This window comes from Mustela erminea, chromosome 16 (genome assembly GCF_009829155.1).
Source record: "Mustela erminea isolate mMusErm1 chromosome 16, mMusErm1.Pri, whole genome shotgun sequence".
Taxonomy (NCBI): Eukaryota; Metazoa; Chordata; class Mammalia; order Carnivora; family Mustelidae; genus Mustela; species Mustela erminea.
The window spans coordinates 82,615,422-82,631,479 of NC_045629.1; the positions used below are offsets into that span (position 1 = coordinate 82,615,422).

The 16,058-nt window shown below is 54.5% G+C and overlaps 1 protein-coding gene across 3 annotated transcripts in view; it reads left to right on the forward strand.

Moving 5' to 3' along the window:
* DENND3 (DENN domain containing 3) overlaps nucleotides 1-6,834 on the forward strand; it is a 53,378-nt gene extending 46,544 nt beyond the window's left edge. For all 3 annotated transcript variants that reach the window (XM_032315907.1, XM_032315908.1, XM_032315909.1), the window contains 3 exons: nucleotides 4,284-4,402; nucleotides 4,500-4,637; nucleotides 4,815-6,834. In XM_032315907.1, coding sequence (XP_032171798.1) covers nucleotides 4,284-4,402; nucleotides 4,500-4,637; nucleotides 4,815-5,015 — 458 coding nt within the window. In that variant the 3' untranslated portion in view covers nucleotides 5,016-6,834. The remainder of the gene's footprint in view (nucleotides 1-4,283; nucleotides 4,403-4,499; nucleotides 4,638-4,814) is intronic.
* The last annotated feature ends 9,224 nt before the right edge of the window (nucleotides 6,835-16,058 follow it).

Consider the following 16,058-nt stretch of genomic DNA (forward strand, 5'->3'; position numbering starts at 1 on the left):
CCTGCATCTCTGAGCCTCCCAGAGCCCAGGTGCCGCCTGCACTTCCAAGCCTTCCCCGGCTGTGCCACATGCCAGGGCCATGGTCACGAGCGCAGCTTTCTGGACTCGAAGCCTGTTTTACACGAGGTAAAAGGCATGACCTCGTCGTTTGTTGGCTGTGGACCAAAGCATACACCACAGAACCACCCAGGGGCCCAGGCATTTCCACCACCGCGGGGGGCTCCCCTGCGCCGCGTTCCGGGCAGCGCCCGCCCACAGGGCACCCGTTGTGGATTCTGCCGCCGTGTCACCTGTCCCGGGCCTTTCCTGCACGGACCCTGTGGCCACGCGGTTGGCGAGTCTCGTGTGCTCAGGGCCACCTGCGATGTTTGGCTACAGCTCCTTTTGGGGAGGTCGATGTGCTTGTGCGATTATCCTGCAACGGCACCCAGGAGTTACCCCGTGTTTACCCCTTAGAGACGCCGTCCGACTCTCCTTCAAAGCTGCTGCCCCGCGTGCCGCTCCCGCCAGCCGCGTAGGAGGGTTCTGGGTCGCTGGCGTCTTCACCAAACCCACTGGCTTTTACCGTCGACGCCCTCGTGGCGGTGTGTGGCGGCAGCCTCCCCCGGTGGCCCCAGTGCCGTCCCAGTCGTGGGCCGGTGCACGTGTGCCCCGCGTGTGTGTGCGTGTGCTGTGCAGAAACGTCGGCGTGCCGGTCCGCTCGCTCCGAGCGCCGTGCCGACAGCTCTCGCGGGGCCCGCCGCCCCCCGCACCCCTCCCTTTCCCACCTTTCTAATTCGCTCTTGTTACTCCGTCTAAAAGAGGGCAGGAAAGGAGGATTTTTTATATTTAATTTACTTTAGCGTCATCTTAGCTCTCCATTGTTTGGTTTCACTTTCTCATGGTTGCTCGAAGGATTGCGATCGGCAGCCTGAACGCGGAACGTAGGGAGCTCCCGGCCGCATCCGCAGTTCCACTGACCTCTTCCTGCCCCTTGGGCTACTGTTGTTCAAAGCAGTATCTTTTTGTGTGATAAACCTCCAAAAAAAATTTTTTTTAAAGATTTTATTTATTTGGCAGACAGAAATCACAAGCAGGCAGAGAGGCAGGAAGAGAGAGAGGAGGAAGCCGGCTCCCCGCTGAACAGAGAGCCCAGTGCGGGACTCGATCCCAGGACCCTGAGATCATGACCTGAGCCGAAGGCAGAGGCTTTAACCCACTGAGCCACCCAGGCACCCCCTTCCAAAAATATTTTTTAAAATTTTTGCATAAGTACTGATTTTTGCCTATATATTTAACCACTTCTGGAGAGGTCCGTTCGTGGTTTCCATCAGGCAGTGCTTCCCTTAGCATTAAGCATCTCCCTTAGAATTTCTTATGACCTGAGTCTGCTGTAAGCAAATTCCAGGCTGACGGACTGGATCCCCCCACGGTTTAGAAATCTCTTTCCGTTGTCATGTAGGTTTGTGTGTTCCTGATGAGAAGTCATTCCTGTTGTTTGGCTGAACACATCATGTCTGGGCCCTGAGGCTGCGCGAGGGGCTGTCTTTGCTCTTCACGCGTCAGGCTGAAGCGTGCTCGGGTGTGAAGGTCTTCACATCTGTCTCGCTTGTGGTTTACTTTCACGAGCGGCGGAGACTTTTCACCGTTCCCTTCAGTATTTCTTTTGTCCATTCTTTGTCCGTGTCTTCTGGGATTTTCATTGTGTGTGTGTGTCTGTGAACGTACACACACACGTATTCTAGAGTCAGAGCGTGCTGTGAACATGTACAATAATGTTCTGATACAGTGGGCGACGGACCATGTCGCTCAGGCCTCCCCACAGCTGTGATTCCTTCCTTCCTGTCCTGTGTCGAGCTTGGTGAAGACCTGAACGTTTCACCATCAGTGTCCTGTCTGCTGCTGGACCTGTCCAGCAAATTTTCATTTCAGCCCCCCAAAATTTCCATTTCTCTTCTAAAGTCTTTATGTCCACCTGTCCTCTGTCTTCCTGTGAGTTTTTAAATTTATTTGTAATTGTCGGTCGAGGTCGTTCTCTGCCGGATCCTGGGTCATCGGTGGGTCTGCTTCTGTGTGCTGTTTCTTCTGCTGCCTTCGTGTCCTCGTGCGTCACATGTGCAGGAGTTCCTGTTGTATCCTGGCTGTTGTGGACACGTCTAGGAGACCGAATTACAGCCTTCTTTAGAGACCATTAGGCTTTGTTCCGGAAGGTCACTGAATCACTTACTGGCCAGTCCTAATCCTGCAGAGGCTTGGTGTTCCGCTTTTCTGGGTTAAACACATTTCACTTTTGAGCGTAATCCTGGAGCACGTGACACGTTCTCGCGTATAGTCTTCGCTTTTGTAAGCGCGGCTCTTTTGGGGTCGCAAGGGGACGCCTGCGGAATGTGTGCAGCCTTCCTAGCTGAATGAGTTCTAACTCTGAGCTGTTCTGCTTCTGCCTTCTCTGTTTATACACAGTTCAGGAGTCGGCCACAGATTTGAGAATTATTTGTACATTTTTGGGCTCCCTCATTTTGGGGGTATTCCTTCTCTTCCCAGACACATTGGCAGCCCCGAACCAGACCCTTGAGCAAGGTGGACCATGACATAGCGCGAGAAAGCTTCTTCCTCGGGGTCCCGTGGAGAACCGGGAATTACCGGCAAGGAGAGCCTGGGTCTGGGTACGGGGTGGGAGTTCACTTCTCTGTTCAAGGACGTATGTCTCAGGCTTGATCTCCAGCGTGCGTGTGCGTGTGCATGTGTGTGCGTGTGTGCGCATGCAGCCCGGCTGCATTCTCGACTACCACAGCTGACCTGACTGTGCTAAATGAAAGGGTCGTGCCAGGGACAATGAGGGAGTGTACACAGGACAGAGTCGCTGTCCTCTTCCAAGTTAGTAGAGTCACTAGTTTCCCTCTGACAAGGAGAAGCGTGGGCTTTCTTCAGGCCACAGGGAGCGCACGCCTGACAAGTGTTGTCGTAAGCGTCTGCCAAGCGCAAGCCTTGGTCCCTCATCAGACATCACCAGTGCAGATGCTGGGAGCAGGTCGGGGTCTTCTGACATGCGGACCTCGGTGTGCTCGGAGGCGGACCTGACAGGGAGGGCCGGCCAGGCGGTGCGCCCCACTCCTCTCCAGGCATTTGGCGAGGTGAGCCTGAGGGGCTATGGCCGTCCTCTCTAGCCCAGCAAGGCCACCTCAGACGTCCGCGTCCTCCCCAAGGGCTGCGTGGCCGGCTGCCCTTGCTCGGGCTCCCTGCGTCTGAGGGCGAAGCAGACCTGTTCCCACCCCCCGCGGTTCAGGCTGTGGCCTCTCTGGAGTCCGTCTTCATTTGCAAAGTGAACTAGAGTACTGCCCTTCCCGCGGCGGAGCTCGCCCGCGGCCATGGGGTGCGAGAGGCCAGGGACGGGCGCCCTCCTCTGTCGCTGCCCTGCTCAGCCTCTCTTGAGCCTCGTCCTGTCCCGGGCCCCTTCTTATCGGGGCCTCTTCTGGGGCTTTGTGTCCAGTGCACTGACGGGGGCCCTGGGGGCCAGAAGTGCCTTCCGAGGGGCGGGCCCGGGGTTCCTGGCCAGCCGCGGCATCACAGGGGCCTCACTGGTTGGTCCGAGTGGCTAACGGTGTAGCTGGCCGACAGGCCGTGTGCAGGACCAGGTTTTACTTGGGGGAGACTACCCTGATCTGAGCATCGAAGCAGGAAGGAGAGGGTGAGGGCAGCTCTCGCTTTCTGTGACTGAGAGCCCCGCTGAGTTTCCAAGTCTTTGGGGCAACCACGGCCAGGGGTGGCCGAGGGGACCTACAGCCACCTGCGGGCTCCCCCTCTCTCTGCATCCAGCTGGGGCAGCCCCCGAGGCTGCGCCTGCCTGTCCTCGTGTCTGGGTGCTGGTGCAGTGGCCTCAGTGCTGGAGTCAGGGGCACAGGGTGCCGTCCCAGCAGGACAAGTCTTGGGCTGCCCAGCCTCCTGAGGCTGTCGAGCTGCAGTGGCTTTTGGGTCACAGACGTTCTCCGAGTCACAGATGAAGATGCACTTGGTGACATGTGGCATCGTCACTTTGAATTCTCATCTGCGACGGGGGAAGGACTGGCTGGGGCTTGGTGGGGGAAGGGTTCCCAACGCTAACGTGATCCCACGGGGTGGGTGAGGCCTCGGAAGGCGTGACAGGTGGCGGGCTCCCCGTCAGTCGCAGCGGGGAGACGGCCCCCGGCGCTGCTGGGAGCGCTCGGCTGATGCTGGCACCTGCCAGTTGCCCAGGTGACGTTTCGAGTGGCTTCATCCCTGGGCCCCGGGTGCGCCCCCGGGCCTCACGCTCGCCCTTCCTTCTGCAGGCACAGGGAACAGTATCGTGGCCATGACGTCCAGCGGACTCCTTTGTCAAGAACTGAAGGTCAGCGAGAACTTCAAGGACATCAGCACGTCCTTCCTCAGCTTCCAGCTCCTCCCGGAGGTATCTGTCCGGGCCGCGGCGTCTGTCTGGGCGGGCCCCCCGGGGCGGAGGGCCACCGGCAGCCACACCGGCAGCCACACCGTGACCTGTCTTTCAGCAGGAGCAGCTCTGGGCGGCCTGTGCCGGCCTCGACAGCATCTACACGTGGAGCCTGAAGGACCTGACCCAGCGGCCTCAGGCGGTTCACCTCCAGGACTGCTCCGAGGTCAGCTGCATGATCAGGGTGAAGCAGCAGGTAAGGCGGGGAGCCACGCCCCCCCGGGGGCCCAGCTCTTGCCCTGGCCGCGTCCCCTCGCGGCCTGTCCAGGAAGGACTCGGATGCGGGGGTGTACTGGGTAAAGCACACCTCCAGGGGTCTCCCTTCCCGGGCCAGTCTGCGTGTGGCCGACGCCCCTCCGTTCCTCCCCGGCAGATCTGGGTCGGTGGCACAGGCCTGGCACAGGGAAAGTCCAAAGGGAAAATCTACGTGATCGACGCCGAGAGGAAGACGGTGGAAAAGGAGCTGGTGGCCCACGTGGACACGGTGAAGACCCTGTGCTCGGCGGAGGACAGATACGTGCTGAGCGGGTCGGGCAAGGCGGAAGGGAAGATCGCCATCTGGAAAGTCGAGTAAACGTGGGTGAACATGCTGAGCAGCGCGGTGTCCCGCCCCTGCCGGCGCCCCCTCAGGAAGGTGGGGGAGGGGAGCCAGTCCGGCCCCCCATGGGGGAGGGCGGTGTGCTGCTCTCCTGAGTCCAACAGCCAGCTTGGGGTGGTTCTCCGCAGGCAGCTGGATCAACTTGCTAATAGGCTCTGCCGTGAAGTTACCCTGTGTGTTGTCTAGAAAGTTCCAGAACTCACGACTAGGGGCCAGCACCAGCGCGGGAGGGAAGTGATTTAGCCCCATCACGTGTGACCGGCAGACCTCAAGTCTCTGGTGTGCGTTTCCTCTGCTTCGTTCACTCAGCAAGTGTCTAGTGAGCATCAGCGGGCAGGGGACCTGCCACCTTCGGCGACCGCTTATTTCCAGCACGTGCGTTTTGAGAGGAGGTGCTTTTTACATGACAACCTTGTGGCTGAAGAGACTGGTGGCTGCCCTCGCTGGGCCTGCTCAGAGCAGGTGACCCAGGACGGCCCAGGGAGGGGACGGCACCAGGCTCAGGGTGTGCGTCCAGGCTGGGCTGAGGCAAGCCCTGTGCTTCTTTAACTAGTGTCCGGTCTTTGTGATGAAGAGACCTAGAGAGACTGGGCTACCAAAGATCACTGGCGAGGAGTTCCACCGAAAAGAGCCATGATCGAATTTTCTAGTGACGTTGCTGCCACTCAGTCACATATATTTCTACCATCTGCATCTTGTCTGTTGCCGTAGATGGTCCATTATTTATCTGAAATGATCTTATTAGCTATAAATTAAGTATTTGCAAAAAAAGACCTCTTACACATTTTTACTATTATATCGAGATATCCCTTCCTCAGTGTCCAGGAGGGAGCGGATATCCCCCCGACAGCACCGAGTGAGGGTCGGTCCCTGTCCCCCAGTGGACCCACCATGAGCTCAGCCGCAGAAGGGGCCGCTGGACCCTCTGCCCTGGGCTTGTCGGACTCAGAAGCCATGCTGACCCTGAAAGGTCAGAGGGTGTTTGCCAGCCCCCGGGATGGGGCTGAGCTCAGAGTGTCCGGAGCCTCCAGACGAAAGCTTAGACCAGGTCTTGCTCTGCAGAACTTACGTGCTTTGCATGGTCCATATCACGGACCCAGATTTTGGGGTGTTCTGGGAATGTGGTGCAGAGAACAGCCAGGCGGCCTCATGCCCCCATGACTGTGCTTACAAAGAAGGGGTGTTCCTGACTTCTGGAAGGGAGACTCTGCTGTAGCAAAGGACACAAGGTTGAATTCTGCTTTTGTGAACATGTGAAAAATTACAGTCAAATCCGGTCAGAAACACTCATAAATTATTGAATGTCAGTCCACACGTAACCAGCTGTTTTTACCTGTCGATAATAAATTCCTTCGTTTATTAAACACTGATGTCCGAGACCCTCACTTTTCCCACATTCGCTGGTGGGTGAGAGCCATAAAGTAAGCCAGGGCCGTTCGGGGTTTGCCCTGGATTCACACGACGCGCACTTCCAGTTACTTTAATGCCAACTTTTCGTTCCCTTTACTCTTGGTGATAATTTCCAAGATCTTACGCGACAGTGACAGAAGGGCCGGTGGGGGCTGTTAGGTGAAAGGTCACTTTCTGCCTTCAGTGTCCCCTCTGTGCTCAGGGGACCATCCGTGTTGAACGCCTTGTCCCGGGAAGCCCCAGGGGAGCTGGCATCCGTGAGCCGACGCCTTCCCCGCCTTGGCTCCAGAAACCGGAATTAAGTTGGTACCAAAAAAAAAAAAGTGTTTATCTTGAATGGGAAGCCAGTTCTACTAGGATTTCAGCGCTCCAGCCGTATCTCGAATAAGAGAAGACAAAGCTGGCTTCGGGGTGCGGCCCTGGGCTATGGCGCCAGCGGCAGGCTGGCCCACTCCTGCTGACTGCACACATGGTCCCTCGCCCTGGTCGTCAGGAGCCACTCTGAAGATGTGAACACATTGGCCACTCTCAGTGACAACCTTGGAATCGGATGTGAGTGTAACATCTGAATTAAAAGCGTATGATTGACTTTTGTCCATTTCTAGAAGGTTCCTTAGGAAGATGAGGTGCTTTCCCTGCAGGGCTGGGGAGGGCTTGGCCAGAGAGCCGGGCAGAGCTGCCCCGCTGTGTCTGCTTCGTGGAAGCGTCTGGAAGCCGTGGGGTCCCCGGGGGCTCAGGCTCAGACGCTCGGGAGCTCATTTCTCACTTGTGCTACTAACTGCGAGGCTGCAGCCTGGCCTTGAGCCCACAGGACTCCAGAGCTCTGGGTTTCTGTGCCTCGGAACAGAGAGGGGCTCGGTGCCTTAGTCCTGGCCTAGTCCTGGAATTCCTGGGCTGGCGTGGCGACTAATAAGGGCCCTCCCCCGCTGGGCCCAGGACCAGCCCAGAGAACACTCCAGCAGGCTGCTTTACTGGGCACCTGTGAAAATGCTCGGAATGAGCCCATAAGCACGTGAGAGCAGCTGCAGTGGCCCAGAAAGGCCAGTCCACATCCTGACCCCATGTCCTGTGGATGTGGCCCTGTCAATCTCTAGATGAGGTCATCCTGGGTTAGGGTGGGCCTTAAAGGCAGTGACAGGTGTCATTAGAAGAACAGAAGACAGACCAACACACTCGTTATCTTTTTTTATTTTATTTTTTTTTTTAGAGATTTTTTTTTTAATTTATTTATTTGACAGAGAGAGATCACAAGTAGATGGAGAGGCAGGCAGAGAGAGAGAGGGGTGGGGGGGAAGCAGGCTCCCTGCTGCACAGAGAGCCCGATGTGGGACTCGATCCCAGGACCCTGAGATCATGACCTGAGCCTAAGGCAGCGGCTTTAACCCACTGAGCCACCCAGGCGCCCCCCAACACACTCGTCATCTACAAGAGACGCACTTTTCAAATACACGGACATTGGGGCTGGGGTTGGGGGGGGCGGGGAGAGGCAGAGCAAGTGCACCAGGGAGACAATCAGCACCGCCAGTTCCCATCCAGCAAAGTATTGCCTCCTGCTGAAGTGTGCATCATGTGAAAAAGGCAGTTCAGTTCCTTGAGACGGTTACTAGTTCCCAAGAGGTAATAATCCTGTGTAACACGCAGGGGTGAACACGGTAGAACGACAGGGCAGAACAGACAAATCCACACTAGGAGTCGGGAGATTTTCACACCCTCCTCTCGGTAAGTGGGAGAACCAGTAAATAAAAACTCCGTGACGACACAAAGTTCGTCACTGTCTGCCAGTGTGACCTGACATGACAGAACGCTGTACCCCACACCGCAGAATCCCCTTCTTTTGTAGCAAACAGAGTGTTCCTCGAGCTAGAGCATACGCTGGACCATGAAATACAAAGATTTAAGTCTTACGGGACGTGTTCTCAGACCAGCCCAAACTTAAATTAGGAATCAACAGCAGCAATGCCCTCAAAATCCCCAAATGAAAACCGTGTTGGAAATTAAACATTACTTCCAAGTAACCTGAAGGTCAAATAAAGATATCACACAGGAAATCAAAATAATACAAAATTCGTGAGATACAGTTAAGGCAGTGCTTAGAGAAAAGTTATTGCTTTAAGTGCCTCTATCAGAAGAAAGGTTTAAAATTAAACTTCCATCATGAAAACATAGAAAAAAAAGCAGCAGCATATTTAATCCCAAATATGCAAAGGAGGGAAAAAACAAAGATAAGACCAAAATCAATGAAACGGAAAGCGATCAGCAAAGCCAAAAGTTGGCTCTGTAGAGTAACTGTAAACTCTCATAAAACCAATCAAGAGGAAAGGAGCAGACCCACAGCCACTCTCATGAACGAGATGGGCTGACCTCTTCTGGACATCAAAGCAGTAAGGGAACAGCTTTACGGCAATAAATTTGGTGAAATGTACAAATTATACAAGAAGAAATAGACAACCTTAATACTTCTACATCTATTAGGGAAACTGACTTTAGTCAAAAGCCTTCCCAGGAAATCCTGGGCCCTGTGGGTGTCACAGTGAAGTCCAGCGCACTCTTAAGCACGGAGTCCTAGGATCCCACAGAAGTCCGTCGGAAGGACAGGGATCACCTCCTGACCCATGCTGGAGGCCAGCACCATGTTGTACTGAAATCCGACAGATCATCTTACAGGAAAATAAAAGTACACACGGTTCCCTTCACAACACAGATGCAAAATGCCTGAACGAACTCTTAGCCAGTTGAATCCAGCAACATTGTGAACGGATAACAGAGCATGACCGAGTGGGGCTGGGCCCAGGATTGCAAAGTTGATTTAACAATCGACAGTCTGTAAGTGCACGTATTAAAGGAGAAAAGCCAAAGTGGTTGTCTCAACAGATGCAGGAAAAAACTGATGGAATAAAATTATCATCCACAACAAACATTCCAGCAAACAGAGAGGAACCTCCTCAGACGGATACAAAGCACCTGGGGGAACCCAGGGCGGACGGCCCACCTGACGGCTGCGGTCCGGCCGCTCCCCTCCAAGGCCGGGAACAGGCACGAGCACTTTCATCCCTCCATTCTACACCACACCGCAGGTCCTGGCCTTGGCACGAAGGCAAAGATGAATGATTAAAAGGCTGGACTAGGGGGCGCCTGGGGGGCTCAGTGGGTAAAGCCTCTGCCTTCGGCTCAGGTCATGATCTCAGGGTCCTGGGATCGAGTCCCGCATCGGGCTCTCTGCTCAGCGGGGAGCCTGCTTCCCTCTCTCTCTCTCTGCCTGCCTCTCTGCCTACTTGTGATCTGTCTGTCAAATAAATAAATAACATCTTTAAAAAAATAAAAAAGTTGGAATAGAAGAACAAACTCTCTGTCCACCTACTGATTACAGAAATCCTAAAGAATCTCTTTTTTAGGGGCACCTGGGTGGCTCCGTGGGTTAAGCCTCTGCCTTCAACTCAGGTCATGATCTCAGGGTCCTGGGATCGAGCCCCGCATTGGGGTCTCTGCTCAGCAGGGAGCCTGCTTCCTCCTCTCTCTCTGCCTGCCTCTCTGCCTGCTTGTGATCTCTCTTTCCGTCAAATAAATAAATAAAATCTTTAAAAAAATGTAAAAATATGACTTATGATCACATTCAAAACACATCTCATAGGAATAAATTTAATGAAGCAGATGCGCTAGACTAGTATACTAAGAACACAGAACAGTGCTGAGATTTTAAAAAGCCTAAATAAAAAAGTATACTATGTTTACGGATGAGAAGATTAAATACCATAAAGACGTTAGTTCTCTCCAAGTCAACCCAGTACATTCGAGGTAATTCCAATCCGAACCCCAACACAATTTAAACATACGTACGTTGAAAATCTGACACGCACAGGTGTACACACACACATGGAAACACCAAGTTGAATAGTCAAGATAACCTTGGAAAAGATCCAAGCTAGAGAACACACACCATGTGATTTAAAGCTTCCCCACCCCGGCAAAGCAGCAGTGATTAAGACGGTAAGAGCGTGCGCATAAACAGATCGATGTGCGGAACAGGATGTAGACACAGTCAGCTGATCGTCAACAGAAGTCACCGGACAGGTCAGTAGGAAGTCTTTTCAACAAACAGGGCTGCGACAACCGGCTAAATGTATGGGAACAGGAGGAAGCTCAACCCTAATCTCACTCCAAAAAATCTTCCTTCCAGGTGGTTCATCTAGATGTAAAGGTACAACAGAACAGACACAGAACATCTTCGCAACCTTGGTACAGATAAAGACATCTTAGAGAAAACACTACAAAAGCTAACTAGAAAAAAAAGTGACAAATTGGACATCATTGAAATACATCATTAAGAAGTTAAAAAAAAAAACCAGCTGGAAGGAAATATTGACATGCTAGATCTGACAAAGACTTACACTCGTGACATATAAAGAGCGTCTACAAATCTATACAAACAACCCAATTAAACAATGGGCAAAGGATACTTCACCAATGGAGATAAGCAGATGCCAATTTGAAAAGATGCTTAAATCATTAGTCATTTAGGAGAGACATTGAGCCACAGGGAAACACTACCCGACAGTCACCAGAGTAGCTCCCGTTAGAGTCCCGAGAACGAGCGCCGAGGAGGAAACGAAGCAGAAGGAACTGGGTGTGACCGCGACTGCCCACTGCTGCGTGCGGACAGCGTAGCCACTGCCGAGGACTGCTCGCCAGTTGTTTCTTTTTTCCTTTTCCTTTCTTTTTTTATTTAAGGTTTTATTTATTTGAGAGAGCAAGTGCGCGCACCACCGGGGCAGAAGGGTTGGGGGAGAGGCGGACGGAGAGGGGGCAGCAGACTCCCCGCTCAGCAGGGGACCTGATGTAGGGCTCGATCCCAGAACCCCGAGACCATGACCTCAACCAAAGGCAGACAGTTCACTGAGTCACCCAGGCACCCGTTTGCCAGTTTCTACATGGCACAAACCTACCGTACACCTCCACAATTCCACACCTCGGGGTTTTTTTTTTCTTTCTTTTTTTCTTTCTTTTGGTTTTTTAAAGATTTACTTATTTTAGACCGAGAGAGAGAATCCCAAGCAGACTCCCTACTGAACAGGGATCTCAACACGGGGCTCCAACTCACGACCCTGAGATCGTGACCTGAGCTGAAATCAAGAGTCAGACGCTTTACCGACTGGGCCCCCTAGACACCACCCACCTCGCGTTTTACCCAAGAGGAAGGAACACCCGTGTCTACAGAGACACTCTCACGAGTGTGTCCACAGCATCTCTGCTTCCAACAGCGCCACACTGGAGACACGCGTCACCCAGAGAATGGAGGCGGCCTGTCCTCACGTCGGTGCGGAGAGACTGGCCCGTGTGGCACTCAGCAGTGTGCAGAGTGGAAGCAGCCAGCGGGAAGGCTGCACACCCCCCGCTTCCACTCGTCTTTCCTCCGAACGGACAGAACTACCCGTGGCGCCTGCACTCATCTCGGCGGATGCCCGACGGCTCACCGGCGCGCACGCGGGATGCAGTGCAAGTGGCGGGCAGAAGAGAGAACCTTCTGGAGCGAAAACTCCGGTCTGCTATGCAGACTGTGTTCGCGACTCAGGAGTGTGCACGGGACAAAACTCACACTCGTACACTGTGCCTGCCGCCGTGTGTCCGCTCACCTCCGCTAAAACCGGAACACAAAAATCACTATGGGTCCTACAGCTGCTGGAAAAGATCGGAAGGGAATAGTTTGACTCTGATGCTAAAGATCTGACGACTTGGCTGGAGTGGAAGCATTATTTGAAAAGCACGGCAGCAAAGCTCATTCCAATCATACAGCCGGAAGAGCCTCATTTCTGACGAAGAGAGTTAACCCCGGTTCCAGAGCTCCATATGAAGACAATTTCATGAAGAATTCACCGATGGGGGTGCCTGGGTGGTTCAGTCTGTTGAGCGTCTTGACTCTTGGTTTCGGCTCAGGCCATGATCTCAGGGTCGTGGAGCCCGCTTGGGATTCTCTCTCTCCCTCTGCGCGGTCCCCCCTCAATGTTTTCTCTCTAAAATAAATCTCTTTAAAAATTCACTGACAAACCCTTCCAAACATACAAGGAAAACGTGGAAATTCTCCGCCAGGTTTTTCATAAAAGTAAGGAGTGAGCTCTTCCCTCCCATTTTATGATAGCAGTGACTACCTTCCTACCAAAGCCAGACATTGCAAAGGAAAACAGAAACACAGGACCATTTCCCTTCATAACCATAAACATCTTTAACAACATTCTAGAAGCTCAAATCCAGCAGTAAGTAAAGAGGAGAATACGTATGGCGGAGAAGAATCCATCCCAGGAAGGGAAGACGGGTACACACGGGAGACCACGATGTCCTTCACCACATAACAAACTCAAACACGGGCTCATCTCGACAGATCCAGGAAGAGCACGAGATGGAATCAGAACCACGAACCGGGAACAGGAAGGGCTTCGGGCGGCCCCAGAGCAGCTCCAACGCCCCCAGCAGACACCGCACTTCCCGGGCAGAGACTCAGTCTTGCCCTCGGAACTCCGGAACACGGCGCACACCCCTCTCTCTCCGAGACTAGGAGAAAATATTGATCAGGACTTGGGCCCTTAGAAACCGAGTAATGAGAAAAACCCACTAAAAATAGGACAAAATGTCGAGTTCAACACTGCACGGAGTTAGATGGCGAACACAGGAGATGCTGAGCGCCCGCGCGCCCCTGGAGCCCCGCTGGGGTAGCGCTGCGCAGCCGAGCACTGGCCGATGCTGGGTCAGCCGGCCTGGCCGGGACGCGGCCCAGCAGGTGCAGCCAGAGCCCTCGCTTGTCGCCGTGGGAACGTAGAATCGTGGGCCCCCACCGACCCCTGGGAACATACAGTAGATTTTTTTTTTTAAGTTTTTATTTATTCACTTGAGAGAGAGAATGGGAGAGAGTGAGCATGAGAGGGGGAAGGTCAGAGGGACAAGCAGACGCCCCGCCGAGCAGGGAGCCCGGGCGGAACCCAGGACTCCAGGACCATGACAGCTGCAGGCAGTCACTCAAACAACTGAGCCACCCGGGCGCCCTACGGTAGCTTTTAATAGTCAAAACCACACACAGCACGCGACTCAGCAGCCCCGCCCCGGCAGTTTTGGTGAGATCGGAAACTGCGTCTGCAGGAACCGAGGAGTGGCAAAACCCGAGCCCACCAGCTGCTCTGCGGACGGACGGACGCTCGTCGTCGGGTCCAAAGCAGCAACAAAGCGGGAACAAACCTGAAATCACACAGGCCTCGCACTGTAGCGCACGCGGGAGGAGCGCGTCACACCGTGGGGTTCTCCGGTGACACAACGCAGACCCGGGATGGTCAGTTCGAAGCGGCGTGAGGAGGGAGCACTTTTCGTGTGACACGACCTCTGGCCGTGAGCATGTGCGATAGGCGTTTCTGGGTTTTGCTTTCTCTCGGGAAACACCCCGAGGCGGGAACTGCTGGGCTGTCTGCGTGAGCCGTGAGGCCGCGGCGGCAGGGACGAGTTCCTACTGTGTGCGTTTGTCGGCACGCTGCGCGCTTGAAACCGCTCAGTCTTACTGCATGTAAATCAGAATCAATAAAGCTAATTTTTAAAGCAAAAAGAAAATAATAAATCACAATCAAACTTCAACTATATACGTTACCGATGCAGTTTCCCAATCGGCGAGTTGATGCCCGATCTCTGCTCACTTCACACTGTGCAGCACCGTCCCGTGCCTGCTCAAGGAGCTGCGGCAGGGAGGGCTTCAGTCCGGGACCGGCCACCTGCCGCCGGGGGCTGTGGGACACGTTAGTTGCCCCCCACCCCACCCCCGGCCCCCTGCAGAAGAACCCGAGCATTTCAGATCAGGCTTCCTCCCCAGGCTGACTGCTCCCACCCGACCAGGATTCCTCCTCCTGTCTTGGGTGTACGTGTGTTTTCTATCATTTCTAACCCTGGAACAGATGTGTGTCCGCCTTCTGCTCTCTGGTTTCCTCATCTAAAGATTATCACAGTCTGCTCCTTTCCATTTCGTTGGAAGTGACCTAATGATGTTAAGGAGCCACGTTAGTGGAAGCAAAGACTGATGATTACAACCAGAGTGGTGTCCAGAGTCAGAAACCAGATGGGAGCTCTCTGACAACTTCACTGTTTCACAAATAAAATGTTCTCGTCTACGCATGTCCCATTTGAGGGGTCCCACTCTTCCCAGGAAAATCCTCAAGTGCATCACCAAGAAAAAGTAAATTAATGCTACGCTTTTAGGAAGCTAGAGGGTATTTACACAGTAGATAGATATAAACTTCCCGAACAAAATCCAGAAAACTCCTAAAACAAAAACCCTCTGTTCAACTTTTTTAAAGATTTTATTTATTTATTTGACAGGCAGAGATCACAAGTAGGCAGAGAGGCAGGCAGAGAGAGAGAGAGGGAAGCAGGCTTCCTATCGAGCAGGGAGCCCGATGCGGGGCTCGATCCCGGGACTCTGAGATCATGACCTGAGCCGAAGGCAGAGGCTTTACCCACTGAGTCACCCAGGTGCCCCTGTTCAACTTTTTTTTAAAAGAATTTATTTTATTTGACTGAGAGAGACACAGTGAGAGAGGGAACACAAGCAGGGGGAGAGGGAGAGAGAGAAGCAGGCTTCCTGTTGAGCAGGGAGCCTGATGTGGGGCTTGATCCCAGGACCCTGAGACCATGACTTGAGCTGAAGGCAGGCTTAACTGACTGGACCACCCGGGTGCCACAACCACCCCCCCGCCCCCCGGTTCATGTTATTAAAAGGATGTAGGAGAACTAAACGTGCAAATAAGATGATCAAGGTCTTACTCAACAGAACATGTAGATTGCAAACCCATGTGTGGTTCCATTTTTGTAAGAAAAAAACACATCAGCATGTGCGGAGTATGGCGGGCTGCCCCCCCACCCCCCGTTTTCTGGCCCCCCCACCCCCGGGCCGGCGGCACCTGCACTAGGGGAGGCTGGCGGAGGCTGGGCAGACGGCAGGGGGCGCTGTGGCTCCAGGTGGCGGGAAGGCTTGCTGGCGAGGGAGCTCCAGGAACTCCAGCCTCTGGCCACCACCCCCTCCCACCCTGCCCCCTCCTTCCCTCCCTGGGCCCCACCCAGCCTCCTCTGCGCCCTGTCCTGGGTTCAGCTATCACTGGCCGAGTGGCCCTGGGCAAGCCCCCACCCCCACTTCCTCTGGGCCACGTTGCGGGGCGGAGGGGGGGCGCAACACTTTCCCCTGCCCAGGACCTCACCCAGCCCGAGGCCCAGGCACCCCGAACCTCAGGCTTCAGCTACTTACCTGTGTGTCCGGAGGTACAAGCCCAGCTTCTGAGCAGCTCCCTCTTCCCGGGAGGGGCTGCCAGACCTGCGACCACAGCTGTCCTGGGGCCCCAGCCAGCTTGCTGGGCAGGAGTCACCCCCAACCCACCCCCGCTGGCTGGGCAGGAGTCACCCCCAACCCACCCCCGCTGGCTGGGCCTGAGCTCCCACTTGGGTGCCCCCAGGCGGGGAGGCAGGCAGAGCTGTGACGTCCTCCCGCCCCCGCCCGCCCCAGCTGTGGGATCTGTCCTGGTGGCCCCCCCAACCCCGCTGAAGGTGGGGGTTCCCGCACAGGCCCCCAGGTTTGGGAACTGGTGGGGAAGGGGT